This window comes from Babylonia areolata, chromosome 18 (assembly GCF_041734735.1).
Source record: "Babylonia areolata isolate BAREFJ2019XMU chromosome 18, ASM4173473v1, whole genome shotgun sequence".
Lineage (NCBI taxonomy): Eukaryota > Metazoa > Mollusca > Gastropoda > Neogastropoda > Buccinidae > Babylonia > Babylonia areolata.
Genome location: NC_134893.1, coordinates 42,117,217 through 42,132,572, shown reverse-complemented (window position 1 = coordinate 42,132,572; position 15,356 = coordinate 42,117,217). Strand labels below are relative to the sequence as shown.

The 15,356-nt window shown below is 39.9% G+C and overlaps 1 protein-coding gene across 1 annotated transcript; it reads right to left on the bottom strand.

The window, feature by feature from the left end:
- Positions 1-992: 992 nt before the first annotated feature.
- Positions 993-15,236, bottom strand: LOC143292778 (E3 ubiquitin-protein ligase TRIM56-like). The gene is made up of 4 exons (XM_076603344.1): positions 14,510-15,236; positions 5,126-5,334; positions 4,192-4,269; positions 993-2,451 (listed from the first exon to the last, which is right to left on the bottom strand). The coding sequence occupies exons 1-4, from the start codon at positions 15,114-15,116 to the stop codon at positions 2,017-2,019; spliced, it is 1,329 nt and encodes a 442-aa protein (XP_076459459.1). The 5' UTR covers positions 15,117-15,236; the 3' UTR covers positions 993-2,016.
- Between the last annotated feature and the right edge of the window lie 120 nt (positions 15,237-15,356).

The window sequence follows — 15,356 nt, the reverse complement described above, 5'->3', positions numbered from 1 at the left end:
TGGGTCATTCAGACACCCACTGGACATCCGAGGGGTCTATGTAGAGGAGAAGAGAGGACTGGCCGTACTGAGTGAGTTAAAAGCTTTGTGTTGTTTGTTCTCAGACTTCTTCGATTCAGTGACCTGCATCTGTTTCTGTCACCGTGTAGTGTGTGTGTGTGTATGTGTGTGCGTGTGTGTGTGTCAGTACATCTCTCACTCCACACCTTTGAGTCTTGTCAGTATTGGGTGCCGAGGTTGCAGGCGAAGAGTTGGAAGGGAAAAAGAAAGACAGAAAAGCGTTATAAGTAAGAGATTCGAAGGCAAGTGGTTGTTCCTTTATCGATTGAGGATCAATACTGCTACTACGTTACTCACCTCTGCGTGTGTGTGTTTGGAGTGGGGGTGGGGTGTGTGTGTGTGTGTGTAAACTGACTGCCCAAACCGACCACTGGATTGGAATCACAGAACGCGTTTGAGATTTGGCGACTCATTTAATAAGGGGATAATACTCGCGTTTTGCTTATCAATACATACTGGCGTAGCAGTTTCTTCCCTTTATCTGCAGCACCTTCGGTTTGTGGTTCAAAGCAGTCTTCTTCTGGTTCTCTCCGTTTCTCCGAGCGTGTTAGTAAGCGAGCGCGCGTGCATGTTAGCGTAAGTATGTGTGTGTGTGTGTGTGTGTCTATGTGTGTGCGTGTGCGAGTACGGTGTACGTGCGTTTGTGCGTTACTGTGTGCGTGTGCATGCATGCGAATCCATGTACGCACATGTGTTTGTGTGTGTGTGTGTGTGTGTTTATGTGTGTGTTTTAGTGTGTGTGTGTGTGTGTGTCTGTGAATGCATGCATACTCATACGTGTAAGTGACATGCACCAAAAAATCTAGCCGAGCACTTACAAACACACACACATACACACATATATACACACACATATGTCAAAATTTGCATCTCAAAACAGCTTTCCACCAACTCATGCACAGCAAAGAAATACCATTTATAAAAAAAATGGTTCTGAATTTTATTTAGGTTACTCACACAAAAGCACTGCCTTTCTTCTTTGTCTTTTAATCACTACAAATGCGCTGAACAAAAGCAATTTAAAAAAAAAAAAAAGATATAGACCTGAAAGAACTCAACATGAAATAAAATGCACTATTCTTGGATCTTACTACTGCTCAGGAAAGTATGTTATTTATGCCTAGTTCATAATACTGCCAACCCCAGCCCCTTCTCTCTTAAAACAATACAAGCTCGCTAAATATACTATGGTTGGAAACAAGTACAAAACTGAAATAAAATGATTTATTCAACTCGCAAAACCTATTCCATCTAACCCCGTCTCTCTCACTCACCCCCCCCCCCCCAAAAAAAAACCTTATTGCTTTTACTTTTTGTTTGTTTGTTGTGTTTAATTTATAGTGTCCATGATTCCTATGATGAGTTTTACGACAATTAAATGAGTTCTGAGTTCACACACACACACACACATTAAAGTTTGAAGCTGAAAGACAACATCATTTCCCCACTGTGTGATATGAATAACAATATAACTTGTGAGCAGTAGCAGTGGCAGAATTCTGTGACAAAGTGTGATGGCAATATTAAATGTGATCTCTCTCTCTCTCTCTTTCGAAAGGAGGGAGGAAAAAGAGAAGGGTGTGGGAAGCACCAGTTTAACACAAGGGGTATGAAAAACAAGTGATGTTGTAATGTGTCTGAAAGTCTTCTGCAAACCATCCAGTTCATTTCAGTTCGCAGTCGGACAACGGCACCCATAACAAATTCGTCCATGGAGATGTCTCCACAACAAAAGTGTTGTCCTCTGGCAAAATTCCTTAGAAGAAATCCACGCTGATAGGTACACACTGCCTAGCAGATGTGTAGCGTGTAGGGAATCGTTCGAACGCAGTGACGCCTCTGCTCTTAGTGGTACCCCCCACCACCACTCCTCTTGGGTGTCTCTCCCACTCCCCTCCCTCCTTCCCACGCCCTCCCCACTCCCCTCACGAACCATCCACTTCAGTTTAGTTCAGTTCACAGCTGGACGATGGTGCCCATGAACTTATCCAGCAGCTCTGTGGGGACTGTGGGGATGGTCCCATTCTTGAGCAGAAAGCCTCTGGTCGTGGAGGTGGTGGTGGTGGTGGTACCGCCGTCCTCCCCCTTGGCTCCCCCTTCTCCCCTTACTACCCTATCTCCCTTTCCCCCTCTCTCCTCCTCTCCAAGCAGACGGGTGACGTCGGTGCACAGCCTGACCATGTCCACATCTGACCCAGCACCTGACGCCCTCTGCACCTTGCCCAGCAGGTCCTGCAGGGAGGAGCGCTTGCCCTCGGTCAGGCTGACCTCCTCATCCACCCGGCCCTCCTCCTCCCCGGCCATGGCCCTCAGCAAGGCAAGCTTCTGGTCCCGGAGGTCCGTGATGGCCGCGATGAGGTCCGAGGTCCTCGCCTCCAGCAGGGTCTCCACCTGTTGGGTTTAAACATAATTTCATTCTTAAGACCCAACGCTCAGCTCATATCACAGATTGACATAAACTTACATTTGGGCCAACAGCAAACTGAGAGCTGAATGATAAATGGTTTCTCCACTGTAATGGGAAGTCATTTACATCTCAGTCTTTTGTGAAGGATTATGACTCTCAAACTAAGAGGCAAAATTGCACTGGCTCTTAGAGCTGCATCCTTGGGGGCTATTTGGCCTTTGGGAACCATCCCAATGCCAACTGTCCTAAAACCCTCTTGGCAGGGAATCAAATTCAAGCCTAGATTGTTGGGACAGCAGTTGCCTCCTCTGCTCTTCTGATGGTCATATTCGGACACGAATGACCATCATACAACTCTTCAGAGGGATGGTGGCAGAATGGATAAGACAATTATCTGCCAATACGGTTTATGTAAGTATGTGTATTCGATTCCCGCTCTCGCCCTTTCTTCCAAGTTTGAATAGAAAAATCAAACTGAGCGTCTAGTCATTCGCATGAGATGATGAATAGCACTTACTCGACTGAAAAAAAAAGGAACCCATGGCAACATAAGCGTTGTGCTCTGGTAAAAACTTTTTTTTTTGAGAAGAAATCCACTCTGATAGGTACACAAATACGCATGAATGCACTAAAGGCCTGACTAGCGCGTTTGAGTTATGCCACTGGTCAGGCATCTGCCTAGCAGATGTGATGTAGCGTTCTGGGATTGGTCCAAACGCAGTGACGCCTCCTTGAGAAAGGAAAACTGAAACGTGTCCTTAAAAGCTAACGAAGATAATACACACACACACACAGAGAATAAAAATAAAAAAAGAGCAACAAGATCCAATGGCCTTGCTGAAACTATCCTCCAGGGAACTGTTAAGGAAGGAAATGGAGGGGAAGAAGATGACATGAAGACATGAAAAAACAAACAAACAAAAAACAAAAAAAAACAACAGAAAAATCAGTGAACTGACAACATCGCATACCAGACAGGAAAGCCGCTGGCATGAACCCAGGCTTTGACACACACAGCAGACACAGCTGGGTGAATGTGGTGAATAATTCTTATGTATAGTGCCCCAAGGACTCTTCACGGAGTTAAAGAAGAAGAAGAAAGAAAAAAAGAAAGAAAGAAAAAAAAAAAGAAGAAAAAAAAGAAAAAGAAAGAAAGAAAAAGAAGAAGAAAGAAAGAAGAAGAAGAAAGAAGAAGAAAAAAAAGAAAGAAAGAAAGAAAGAAAGAAGGAAAGAAGAAGAAGAAAGGAGAAGAAGGAGAAAGAAAGAAAGAAAGACAGAAAGAAAAAGAAGAAGAAAGAAAGAAGAAGAGGAAAGAAAGAAAGAAAAAGAAGAAGAAAGCAAGAAAGAAAGAAGAGCAAGAACTGATGAACACATTGAATTTAAAAAAAAAAAAAAAAAAAAAAAAAGGATCAGCCGAGGCACCAAAATAAATTGCGCATAAGGAAAACAACATGAGATTTACAGTAGACCCCGGGAGAGTCAAAAAGGAAGGAATATACAAGACCCCATGAGAAAAGAAAAGAAAACGATAATGAAAACTGAAAAGGAAACCCCCAAACTGCAACGCTGTCAGCGCACACTCCTCATTGCCCCTCACCTTTCCATTTCTGCACTTCCACGCTGCACACACACACACACACACACACACTCAAACATTAAAAATCGTCTCCTGATTAGTTCGCCTTGTGCGTGCAAAGTGGAAATAGAGCGAGCGCAAACCTCACCTGATCTCTGCTGGACACAACAGCCTTCCGTCTGGCCTCCAGTGCACTCTGCTGAGCCGTCAGGGTCTGGATTCGGGACTGAGAAATGGAAAGAATAATAATAATAAAATAAATAAATAATAATAATAATAAAATAAATATATAAATAATAATATAATAATAATAAGAAGAAGAAGAAGCAGCAGCATAGCAATCATGATGATAATGTAATGATGATATTACTACTACTACTACTGCTGCTGCTGCTGCTGTTGCTGCTACTACTATTACTACTGGCGATTGACAGGTAAGAAGTGCACATTACCTGGATCAATATAGCGACAGACAGGCAAGAAGTGCACATTACCTCGATCAATATAGCGACAAACTGGTAAAAAGTGCTCACTACATGGATCTGTATAGCGACAGGCATGCAGTAAGTGCGCACTGCCTGGATCAATATAGCCACAGACAGGTAAAAACAGCATACCACCAGGATCAATGTAGAAATAGACGGGTAAGAACCACACACAACCTTGATTAATATAGAAACAGACAGGTAAGAAGTGCACACTACCTGGAACAATATAGAAACAGACAGACAAGAAGTGCACACTACCTGGATCAGTATAGAAACAGACAGACAAGAAGTGCACATTACCTGGATCAGTATAGAAACAGACAGACAAGAAGTGCACACAACCTGGATTAATATAGAAACAGACAGGTAAGAAGTGCACATTACCTGGATCAATATAGAAACAGACAGACAAGAAGTGCACACAACCTGGATTAATATAGAAACAGACAGGTAAGAAGTGCACATGACCTGGATTAATATAGGAACAGACAGGTAAGAACTGCACACTACCTGGATCATTAGAGACACACACAAGTAAGAACTGCATGCTCCATGGACCAATATAGACACAGACAGGTAAGGGCCACCCACTACCTGAATCTCCTCCTTGTGCTGCAGCAGCTGACGAGAGGACTCCTGCACCACAATGCTGAGGTCGGTCACCACGGGGTGATGGAAGTGGTCCGTCATCCGACAGTCACGGCAGATCACCGTGTCGCACGCCTCTCCTGTTTCCTTCCCCCGGCAGTAAAACCTCAAGTCCTCACTGGGATGTATGCTGCACTTGGTGCGGCGAGACCTGGCTGTTGTGACAATGATGACAGTTTCAGTTTCAGTTTCTCAAGGAGGCGTCACTGCATTCGGACAAATCCAAATACGCTACACCACCACATCTGCTAAAGCAGATGCCTGACAGCAGCATAACCCAAACGCGCTTGTCAGGCCTTGAGTGAGTACTTATATTATTTGTGTACATAATTATCAGGGTGGATTTCTTTTTCATAATTCTGCCAAAAGACAATACTCTCGTTGCCATGGGTCCTTTTCAAGTGCGCAAAGTATGTGCTGCACCTTGGTTTATCGTCTCACCTGAAAGACTAGACGCTCAGTTTGATTTTCCAGTCAGAAAGGGCGAGAGTGAGTTCGAACCCACACCTTCAGACTCTCTGTATTGGCAGCAGTGGAAGCCTCATCCTCATCATTGCTATCAGCCTCATTACCATCATTATAACTTAATTCAATTTTATTCGTTTAGCGCCTCTCCATATAAAACATGCTCAATTGTGCTGTACAATGTAAAAATCGACGAGACATCCAGCCAAACAACATTCAGTTATGTGTGTACACACAGATACAGATAAACACAGACACAAGACACAGACACACACACAAACAAATCACGTGCACGACCCAATACCATGCACATCAAATTTCACAAGAGTATCTAAATGATTGAATCTCAAACATCAATATCAAACCCAATCTGACTTGGGACTGTTCCACAAATGTGGATTCATTTCATTGATAATGAGGTAGAGGGACTGTTCCACAAATGTTGATGGTTTATTTCACTGATAATGATGTGGAGGGATGGTTTCACTAATGTGGATAGTTCATTTCACTGATAATAATGTGGAAGGACTGTTTTCACTAAAAGGATAGTTTATTTTCACTGATTATGATGTGGAGGGACTTTTTCACTTATGTGGATGGTGTATTTCACTGATAATGATGTGGAGGGACTGTCTCACTAACATGGATGGACTATCTCACTGATGTGGATGGACTGTTTCACTGATGTTTCAATTCTGTAACCAACTATAAGTATAACCATAGTTGGAAAGCAGGATAATTGCTCATGGACATAACGAGGGATCAAATCACCTCAGTGGGACAAGTTAACCATGTACGGTTAATATAATAGATTATAAGAAATAGTAAATAATTATGTGTAAATATACAATAATGACTGTATTTTGACAGGTAAATATCATTAATTCTGTTGAAAATCAGCCATGAGACTGGAAAATAAGTGGTGGTTGACTTGTGATTCTGGTTTTAGAAGTGCCGATACTATCAAAATTTAGGAAAAATGAGAATAATATGACAGGTTGATACTGATTAAGGTTGCTTGGAGGTGGTGGATCATTGGATGGGACTTTAAGAAAATGGAACAATACAGAATGCTACTAATACTGGAATTTCATGCCAGTGCAGTTCATGCCAGTGCAATTCCAAGTGTGTGATGGCAGTTCATTTGAGCTATTGAAATTTTATGAAAATCATGTAAATGACTTCTGTTTGTTTGTTCCACATATTATTCATGAATTCCTCTGTGTACAAGCTATGGGTTGTAATGCATTTTGAAATGTCTCGCACATAAGCACCCATAGGTACAAGCATGCATGCGCGCGCGCCCACATGTGCACACACATACACAAGCACAGTAACTGGAGTAAATAAAAACTTTACAAATAAAACAGATACATCAGTGGCACTTAATCACCATATTGTTCTTTGATATGTATTCACATTCACATTTAAAGTCGGTTTATATCAGGTACATATACTTATGAAAGTTTTTATTTTTGAATACACAAATTTGCAGAAAAGCATTTTTAACTTTCTTGCTTTCCAAATTATGGATCTGGAAGGGGTGTGAAATCATTTGACACTGTTATTTGATTTCACACACACATACATTTTATTTTATTTTATTTTTTCTTCAAATTTTGCACACCTGCATAGTCTCAAAATAAAACTGACAAAGTAAACAATCTCTACTATACATGTGGGTTTCTGCAGATTGTTGAATACTTACACTCATATTTCTGAATAGTCTCATTGCTTATGTTTCTGAAAATTTTCATTGTTAAATGATCTTTTTTGAGACAATGTCCGAGAAATCAAGTAAAATGCCATGGCTTTGATAAACACACACACACACACACACACATGCGCATGCACACATGCACTAACACACACACGAACACACAAATACCAGTAAACAAAACTTACCTTTGGGTGAAAAATATTAAACCAACTGTCTCATTTACCTTATTTCATTATATTTCTGTAAAATTTCTTTGTATTTTTATAACATCTTTATAGTGTTATATTGATGTGCGGATGCTTTTGAAATAGGTAAAATTAGGGAAGGATCACCTTTGAAGCAAGTGTTTGGAAAATGTAAAATGTGAAATGACGCTGGCATTATGGTTAAAACACATTGTATGTATGTTTATTACCTGTTAGTCTATCATCTACTTTTATTTATCTATTAGTATCATCATGACTATGATTATAATTATCTACTTCATCCAATAATTTATTATCATTTTAATTTTTATTATATCTTTTATTGTTATTATTTACTGGTTTTTTGTGTGTGTTTTTTCAACTATTATTACTATTATTCTTTTCTTTTGTTTTGTGAGCTTGCACACGCTCCCCACCCCACAATACACTCACAGCCAACACCATCATGTGCACTTAAGTGAGCACATGCTTGCGGATAGTGCTGAAGTAACTTGTCACTCACCCTTTTCTTCTATTGTATTCATGCGCTGGGAACCCGGCGAAGCTCACCAACATTACAATGTGTTTGTTTTTTTAAAGTTTGTTATATTATTTGTTTATTTAATCCATATCGCACAGTACTGTGTTACTTGTTCTGATTGTCTGAATGATACTGTACACTTTGAATTTGATGATGAACATGACATAGCAGTAAAGTGTAAAATAAGGGTAGGGAACATGAGTTGTTTTCAAAAAGTCCAAATAAAAAATGGCTAGCCTTACCATATCTTCCCTTAATTGTCAGGGTTTGGGGAGTTATCCGAAAAGAAAGGATGCCTTTCAGTATTTAAGACAAAAGAAATATTCAGTGTATTTTCTTCAGGATACCCATTTCACAAAGAAATTAGAGTGTCAGATTCGAACCGAATGGGATCATAGATCAAGGGGTGTGGCAGTTTCATTTAACAATAATTTTTACTTTAAAATAGAAACAACAATTAGGGATATGGAGGGAAATTATATCATTCTGGTGTTAAACACTGCTGGACATCAGATAGTATTAGCTAATATATAAGGTCCAAACAGGGATGAACCAGAGTTTTTCAAAGAAATCCAAGCAAAAATGAAGGAACGGAGTATTCCAAATATCCTTATTGCAGGTAATTGGAACCTAGTAATAAATCCTAATCTTGACTACTATAACTATAAGCATATAAATAATGTAAAAGCAAGAGATGTAGTTTTTGAAATGACCTCCACATTAGAGCTAACTGACATATGGAGAGAACTGAATCCTGAAGTTTAAAGATATAGTTGGAGAAGAACCAACCCTTTTCAACAGAGTCGTCTTGACTTCTTTTTAGTTTCTGAATCCTTAATCACTAATGTAAAGAATGCAGACACTCTATTTGGTTATCGAAGTGATCACTCTCTAATATGTATAGAAACAGTATTTAAAGTTGAAGAAAGAAGCAGAAGCCTTTGGAAATTTAATTCACTGTTACTCAAAGACCATGAATATGTAAAACTGATTAATGACACTGTTGAAGAAATAAAACAACAGTATGCAGTGCTTCCTTATGTGAGAGAAAATCTCAAACAAATAAGCAATGACCAGATACAGTTTGTGATTTCGGACCAGTGTGTTCTTGGATACACTTCTAATGGAAATTAGAGCAAAATCCATTTCATACAGTATAAAGAAAAAAACTGAACAACACTTAGAAGAGGAAATACAAGCATTAGAAAGAAAATCACCCCTTACTGAACTTGATACACTTCTCATAACAGAACGTAAGACAATACTAACAGAAATAAGAAAATCAAAAATGGAAGGCATAATCTTAAGATCAAAAGCAAGATGGGCATCTCAGGGGGAGAAAATAAACAAATACTTCTGTACGTTAGAGAAAAGACAAATCCTTAAAATCCTTGGTATTTGGCTTTCAAATGATCTATCTAACAGAAATCAACATGGCAGATAAATTTGTCGAAGTAAAAACATTATTTAATATTTGGTTGAAAAGAATATCAACACCTCTGGGCAGGGTAGCTGTGCTCAAATCACTTATTCTGTCCAAATTGGTTTACCTATGGATATTGTTACCAAACCCACCTGACAATATCTAAAACAGCTACAAGACATGTGTTTTCAATTTGTATGGGACAAAAAAAACAGACAAAATAAAACGAGTGGGGGAATTGGAATACCTAACATACAGGCTTTTGTACAAGCACTGAAACAATCCAGGCTACGAAAAATGCTCACTGCATGCTTTAAATGGAAGAAAATACAACAGAATATACATCCTGAAATAGAATTAAAAAACTATGGCTCAAAAAGATTTCTAAACAAAGGTAATAAGTTTTGGAGAGATGTATATGATGCTTATGATAGATTTTGTCTTCAGATAAAATTGAGTAAGAATGCAGAAATTGTAGCAGAACCTATTTTTTACAATAACAAGTTCAAAATCAACATTAACAATTTTCACTGTAAAGAATGGACAGATAAAGATATATTTTATGTTAATGATGTTCTAAATGAAAGAGGCCAATTCTTAAATTATGTAGAATTCTCAAGGAAGTATGGGATAAAAGTAAATTTCTTGAACTTCATAAGCTGTACACAAGCAATTAAAGAATATGCAAGAAAAAGGAACATAAAATTTGAAAATAGCAAAAAGAACAAAAATAGCAAGGCATTACAAATATTATGTGGAATAAGTAAAGGAATAAAACCATACTATGAATTACTATTGCAAAAGATAGAAATATTTGACATAAAAGCCTCTGTGAGATGGGAAAATAAGCTAAATACACAAACTGATTGGGAGATTGTATTAAAAAAGATAAAGAAAATTAAGGAAATACAGTTTAAATGGTTTCAGATCAAAATATGCCATAGAATCCTGGTGTCAAATAATATCCTAAAAGTATTGGGTGTGACTGAAAATTATAACTGTAATTTTTGTGACACCAAAAAAGATGAAATACAGCATTATTTATGGTTTTGCCCAGTTATACAAACTTTTTGGCTTCAGTTTGAAAATAAACTTAAAGAAAAATGTGAAAACTGTGAAAGAATGTCCCTCAATTTTGAACTTATTTGTTTGGCACTGATGAAAAAACTAAAACAGATGTTTTTGATGATAGTTTTATGGGCAAAATTCTTTATATACAAGTGTAGAATTAATAAGGTTAAACCAGGTTTACATGCATTCATTGCTAACTCAAATGCAATTATTCAACAGAAAACCAAATACACCTAATGGAAAGGAATTACCAGGATTTCTCTATTAAATGGCTACCTTATTTAGATTTAGTGATGGAACATGAACTCTAATCTTTTATATATAGTCAGAGGTATTTCCACAGGAGTGGAAATTGCCCAATCTTGTACTGACTGGTTTGTTGTGACTCGTATGTTCCCAGTGATCCATGAGATTTGACTGTTAATGTGTGCTGTGAGCTGAGATTGGAAATGTCATGTTCTGGGATCTATGTCTTTTTTGTTGTTGTTGTTGTTTTTGTTTTTGTTGCTGTTGTTGTTGTTGTTGTGTATGTGTTTGTATTTTGTTTGTTTTCTCTATTCTTCATCCATTTTTTCTTGCTTGCTCGTTAGCTATTTGTTAACTAAAAAACACCCTTGCAAAAACAGTCACCATATTATACATGTGTGTGTATACTGTATGTGTACATATATAGTAATATATGTATATCAAAACAGTTTCCACAATGGACAAGTGCCGGAGGACTGGACACACAGCTTCTTAAAACCCATACCAAAACCAGGAAAGGACCATCATCAGGTAAGCGGCTACCGGATCCTAACCATGCAAAACATTGCCGGAAAGCTCATGGAACGCATGATAGCCAGGAAACTTGCAAGGGATCTTGAACACAGGCACATTCTCCCTTCAAATCACGGTGGTTACAGAACAGGCAAGACCACATGGGAAAACGCAGCTGCTTTTGCATATGAGGTGTATGAAGGATTTCAAAGAAAAGAAGAAACACTAGTAGCAATCGATCTTGAAGATGCCTACAATAAGGTCCAGTTTGCGCACCTCATGGAGCTGCTACTAAGGTATGGAGTAAGTTTGACACTGACAAGATGGATAGCAGCAGCGCTTCAGGAAAGAACCGTCGTCCTACGCCTCGGAGATTGGATGTCTGCACCTTCTAAACTATCCATGGGACTGCCACAAGGGTCTCCGCTTTCTCCTGTCCTCTACAACGTCTACACGAAGGGCCTTGCAGACTTAAACAACAATGGAATAGCTCGGGTGCTTACTCTTGCGGATGATGGCCTGGTTTTCAAAACTTCGAAAGATGCTCAGGAAAGAACTAAAGCCATCCAGAAACAACTAAACAATATTGCTCAATGGATCAAAGACACAGGATCTTCCATCAATCCAGCGAAAGCACAAATGTTGCAGTGCACCCTCAACAACAGAACCGCGAGCAAATCACCACCTTCTGTGTCACTCGATGGGATTCAGATTGAGAAAACTGAATGCCTACGCTACCTAGGAATACACTTCGACAGGATGCTGACCTTCAGAAAACACATGGAAAATACTGTTCTCAAATGCAAAAAGGGCCTTTCTGTCTTAAAAGCAATGGCAACCAAAGGTACTGAACAATGCCACCTCTTCCTGCTATACCAATCACTCGTCCTCAGTGTGATCGACTACGGACTAGGATGAGGAAGATCATGGATTGGGCAAGCAGAAGACACAATCCAGCTAGTATGCCGACTACAAGACCTGAAAGAAACAAAAGAATGGGAGAAAAACCCTGAAAACCTCAACCATCTATTCAACACAGCCATTTCACCCACTCTAGGAAGACATTGTCGGGAATGGCCAGAGGGCAAAACTGATGCGGAAGTGAGGCTACTCATAGAAGAAAACAGTAAAGAAGAGGACATCATCATATACACAGATGGCTCAGTTACCAAAGACCAATCCGGTTGGGGATTCACTGCGAAACAAAATGGAAAAACATTTAGGGAAGAGAATGCTGCCTACAATGTCACAACCTCCAGCCTAAAGATGGAAGTTGAAGCTGTGACACATGCCCTCCAGTGGCTATCATCCATCCATATGCCCGGAAACCAACATGCCATGATTCTAACAGACTCAATGAACCTCGTACAGAAAATTGAAAACGGAATGGGAAGCCCAGAGTGGCATAAGGCAATGCGCAACTTTCAGATTAAAAAACTCACATGGTCATACTGCCCGGGACATGCAGGTGTTAAGGGAAATGAGCGAGCTGACAGACTTGCTGGAAACGCAACACCAACGAGCGGCCTACATCTAGGAAAATCGGAAATCCTCAGAAAAGTCAAAGAATATCAAAAAGAACAGGTACAAGGCCATCACATCATCGATCGCCTCAAAGAAATAAAAGCAGAGAGAGGGAGTGGCCGTAAGTCCAACATGAAAGGTAGAGCACGATGCTTTGCATATCAAACAAATATCGGCATCATTTCCAAACCAACATTGCGCAAATTTCTTCAAAACAGAACAGAGTCTCTGTGGGCTTTTCCAAATACAATAGACTGAGCAACACACTAGACACCACGTTCTTGGCATCAGAGATCTTTTCCCATCCCTCTTGCGGCCAATCAGTGGCAGCCTCTGTGCGTGTGTGAATGTTTGTGTGCATGTGTGGGTCTGTATTTTTGACTGCATTTGTGCATGCCCGAGAGTGTAAGTGTACACAAGTGTCAGGAGAGTTCTGTGCACGTGCGTGTGTGTGTGTGTGTGTGTGTGTGTGTGAGGGGGAGGTGGGGGTGCGGAGGGGAGGTGGGGTAGAGGATGAGGTATATGAGTGTATGCATGCCTACACTGTGGGAGCAACAGGATATTGGAACGTATATATGTATATATCTTTGTATATATGTGTGTGGAGATATGGGCATATGTGTGTGTGCTTGTACAAGTGTTGATCTGTGTGTGTGTGTGTGTGTGTGCCGTGGAAGCTGTGATACGTAGACTAGAAATGAATGTGTGGAGGAGGGGGGTAGAGGAGGTGCAGGGTAATGTGTGTGGTGTGTGTGCGTGTTGGAGCTCATGTACATTTATATGTATTTGACTGTGTTTTCATATCTGTGAAACTGCATGTTCGGTGCATATCTGTTATGCATGTGTGGGTGTATATGTGAATGTGTGTCTTCATGTTTTACATCTATTTGCTTATTTATCATCATTGTTATCTTATTAATTTTTTTTCTTTTTTCTTTTTTTTACATTATAGTTATTATTTATTTATTTATTTATTTGTGTAAGCTTATCTATTATTTATTCACCTTTTTTTTTCTCAAGGCCTGACTAAGTGCGTTGGGTTACGCTGCTGGTCAGGCATCTGCTTGGCAGATGTGGTGTAACGTATATGGATTTGTCCGAACGCAGTGATGCCTCCTTGAGCTACTGAAACTGAAACTGAGTAATATATGCGTATGTATGTGTGCATGTGTATATAATTATATATATATATATATATGTATGTATGTATGTGTGTATATGTGTGTGTATATATATATGCATACATGTGCTACCTCTATTGCTAAAGGTGGTGTGAATTGCAATTTTGCTTTATTGGTGTGGAATTTCATGTGAAATTGTAATGGAGACAAAGTTGAAAAGAAAATATAACCTTCTATGCAAGGGAAAAAAAAAAAAATCTGAATACTTCAAACTAATCACATACCTGACAGATAATGTCCAACTAACGCACAGCTCAAATTATACTTCAAAAATGGAATTAAAAAAAGAAAAAAAAAAAGAAGAAAATAAAATGAAATAAAATATAATGATTTTTTTTTTTTTTTATCTCACTCTCTATCCCCTCTCCCCCTCTAGCAACACCTCAATAAAATCAGTGCACACACACACACACAGAGCGAGAGAGAGAGAGACAGAGAGACAGAGAGAGAGAGAGAAGCACCATTGCAGCTGGAAACTCTGAGCTCAGTGTCGTCTGCCGGTCCAGCGTTCACAGTAGTAGCAGCAGCAGGGTCGATCGCGGAGTCTTCCACAGACGCGTCAGAGATTGGTTGCACAACGTGGGAAGGAAAGTGAGTGCTGTGATCTTGCACGCAAGTTTTGCACAGTGCGTTGCTGCAGTCGGAACACAAGAAACAGGCCTTCGGCGTACACTTCAAACCGCCATCTTCAGCTGCTGCTCCTTCTGAACGCGAACAAATGTCACAGCCCTTCTTCACGTGCGCTCTGACTCGTCGGAGTTTTTCCACGACGTCGCTGATGTAATAGTTAGTTTGGAACCCTGCAGCCCCTGCTCTGGGCACCATCACCCTACCTTTGCACGCTGGGCAGTAGAAGAATTTCGCGCCGGATGCGTCTCGCGGGTCTATGACGCTGTGCTGGTCGATGTACTTTTGCAAGCACTTTTCACAAAATGTGTGGCAGCCATCGCATTGCAGTATTTTGGGCTTGAACAGCAAATCCAGACAAATCAAACATTCGTATTTTAGGTCGTCAATGTCCAGTTCTAAAAACAGGGACATGCTCTCGCGGAGGGAAGTAGTTGACATTTCGAGGAAATCGTACTGTTGATTTTTCGTCGGCCAGAATTAGGAAGTTGCAGTTCTGGCGTACCTTCGGAAAGGCAATGGCGGTGTGGCGTCAGCAAAGGTCCGATGGGAGAACCCCTTCTGACATGCGCACTCAGTCTTTACGGTTACGTAATGGTCTTGTTGGTTATTTTTAGTCCTGCACACTTCAGTGATCAATTCTGACAACAAAAGTGTGTGTGTGCGTACCTAATGCCCATC

Coding starts and splice junctions, on each gene's coding strand:
- LOC143292778 (XM_076603344.1), bottom strand. CDS start 15,116: ATGTCAACTACTTCCCTCCGCGAGAGCATGTCCCTGTTTTTAGAACTG. Junction 4,270..5,125: donor AGCACAAGGAGGAGATTCAG/GTAGTGGGTGGC, acceptor TCCATTTCTCAG/TCCCGAATCCAGACCCTGAC. Junction 2,452..4,191: donor TTGTGTCCAGCAGAGATCAG/GTGAGGTTTGCG, acceptor TAAACCCAACAG/GTGGAGACCCTGCTGGAGGC.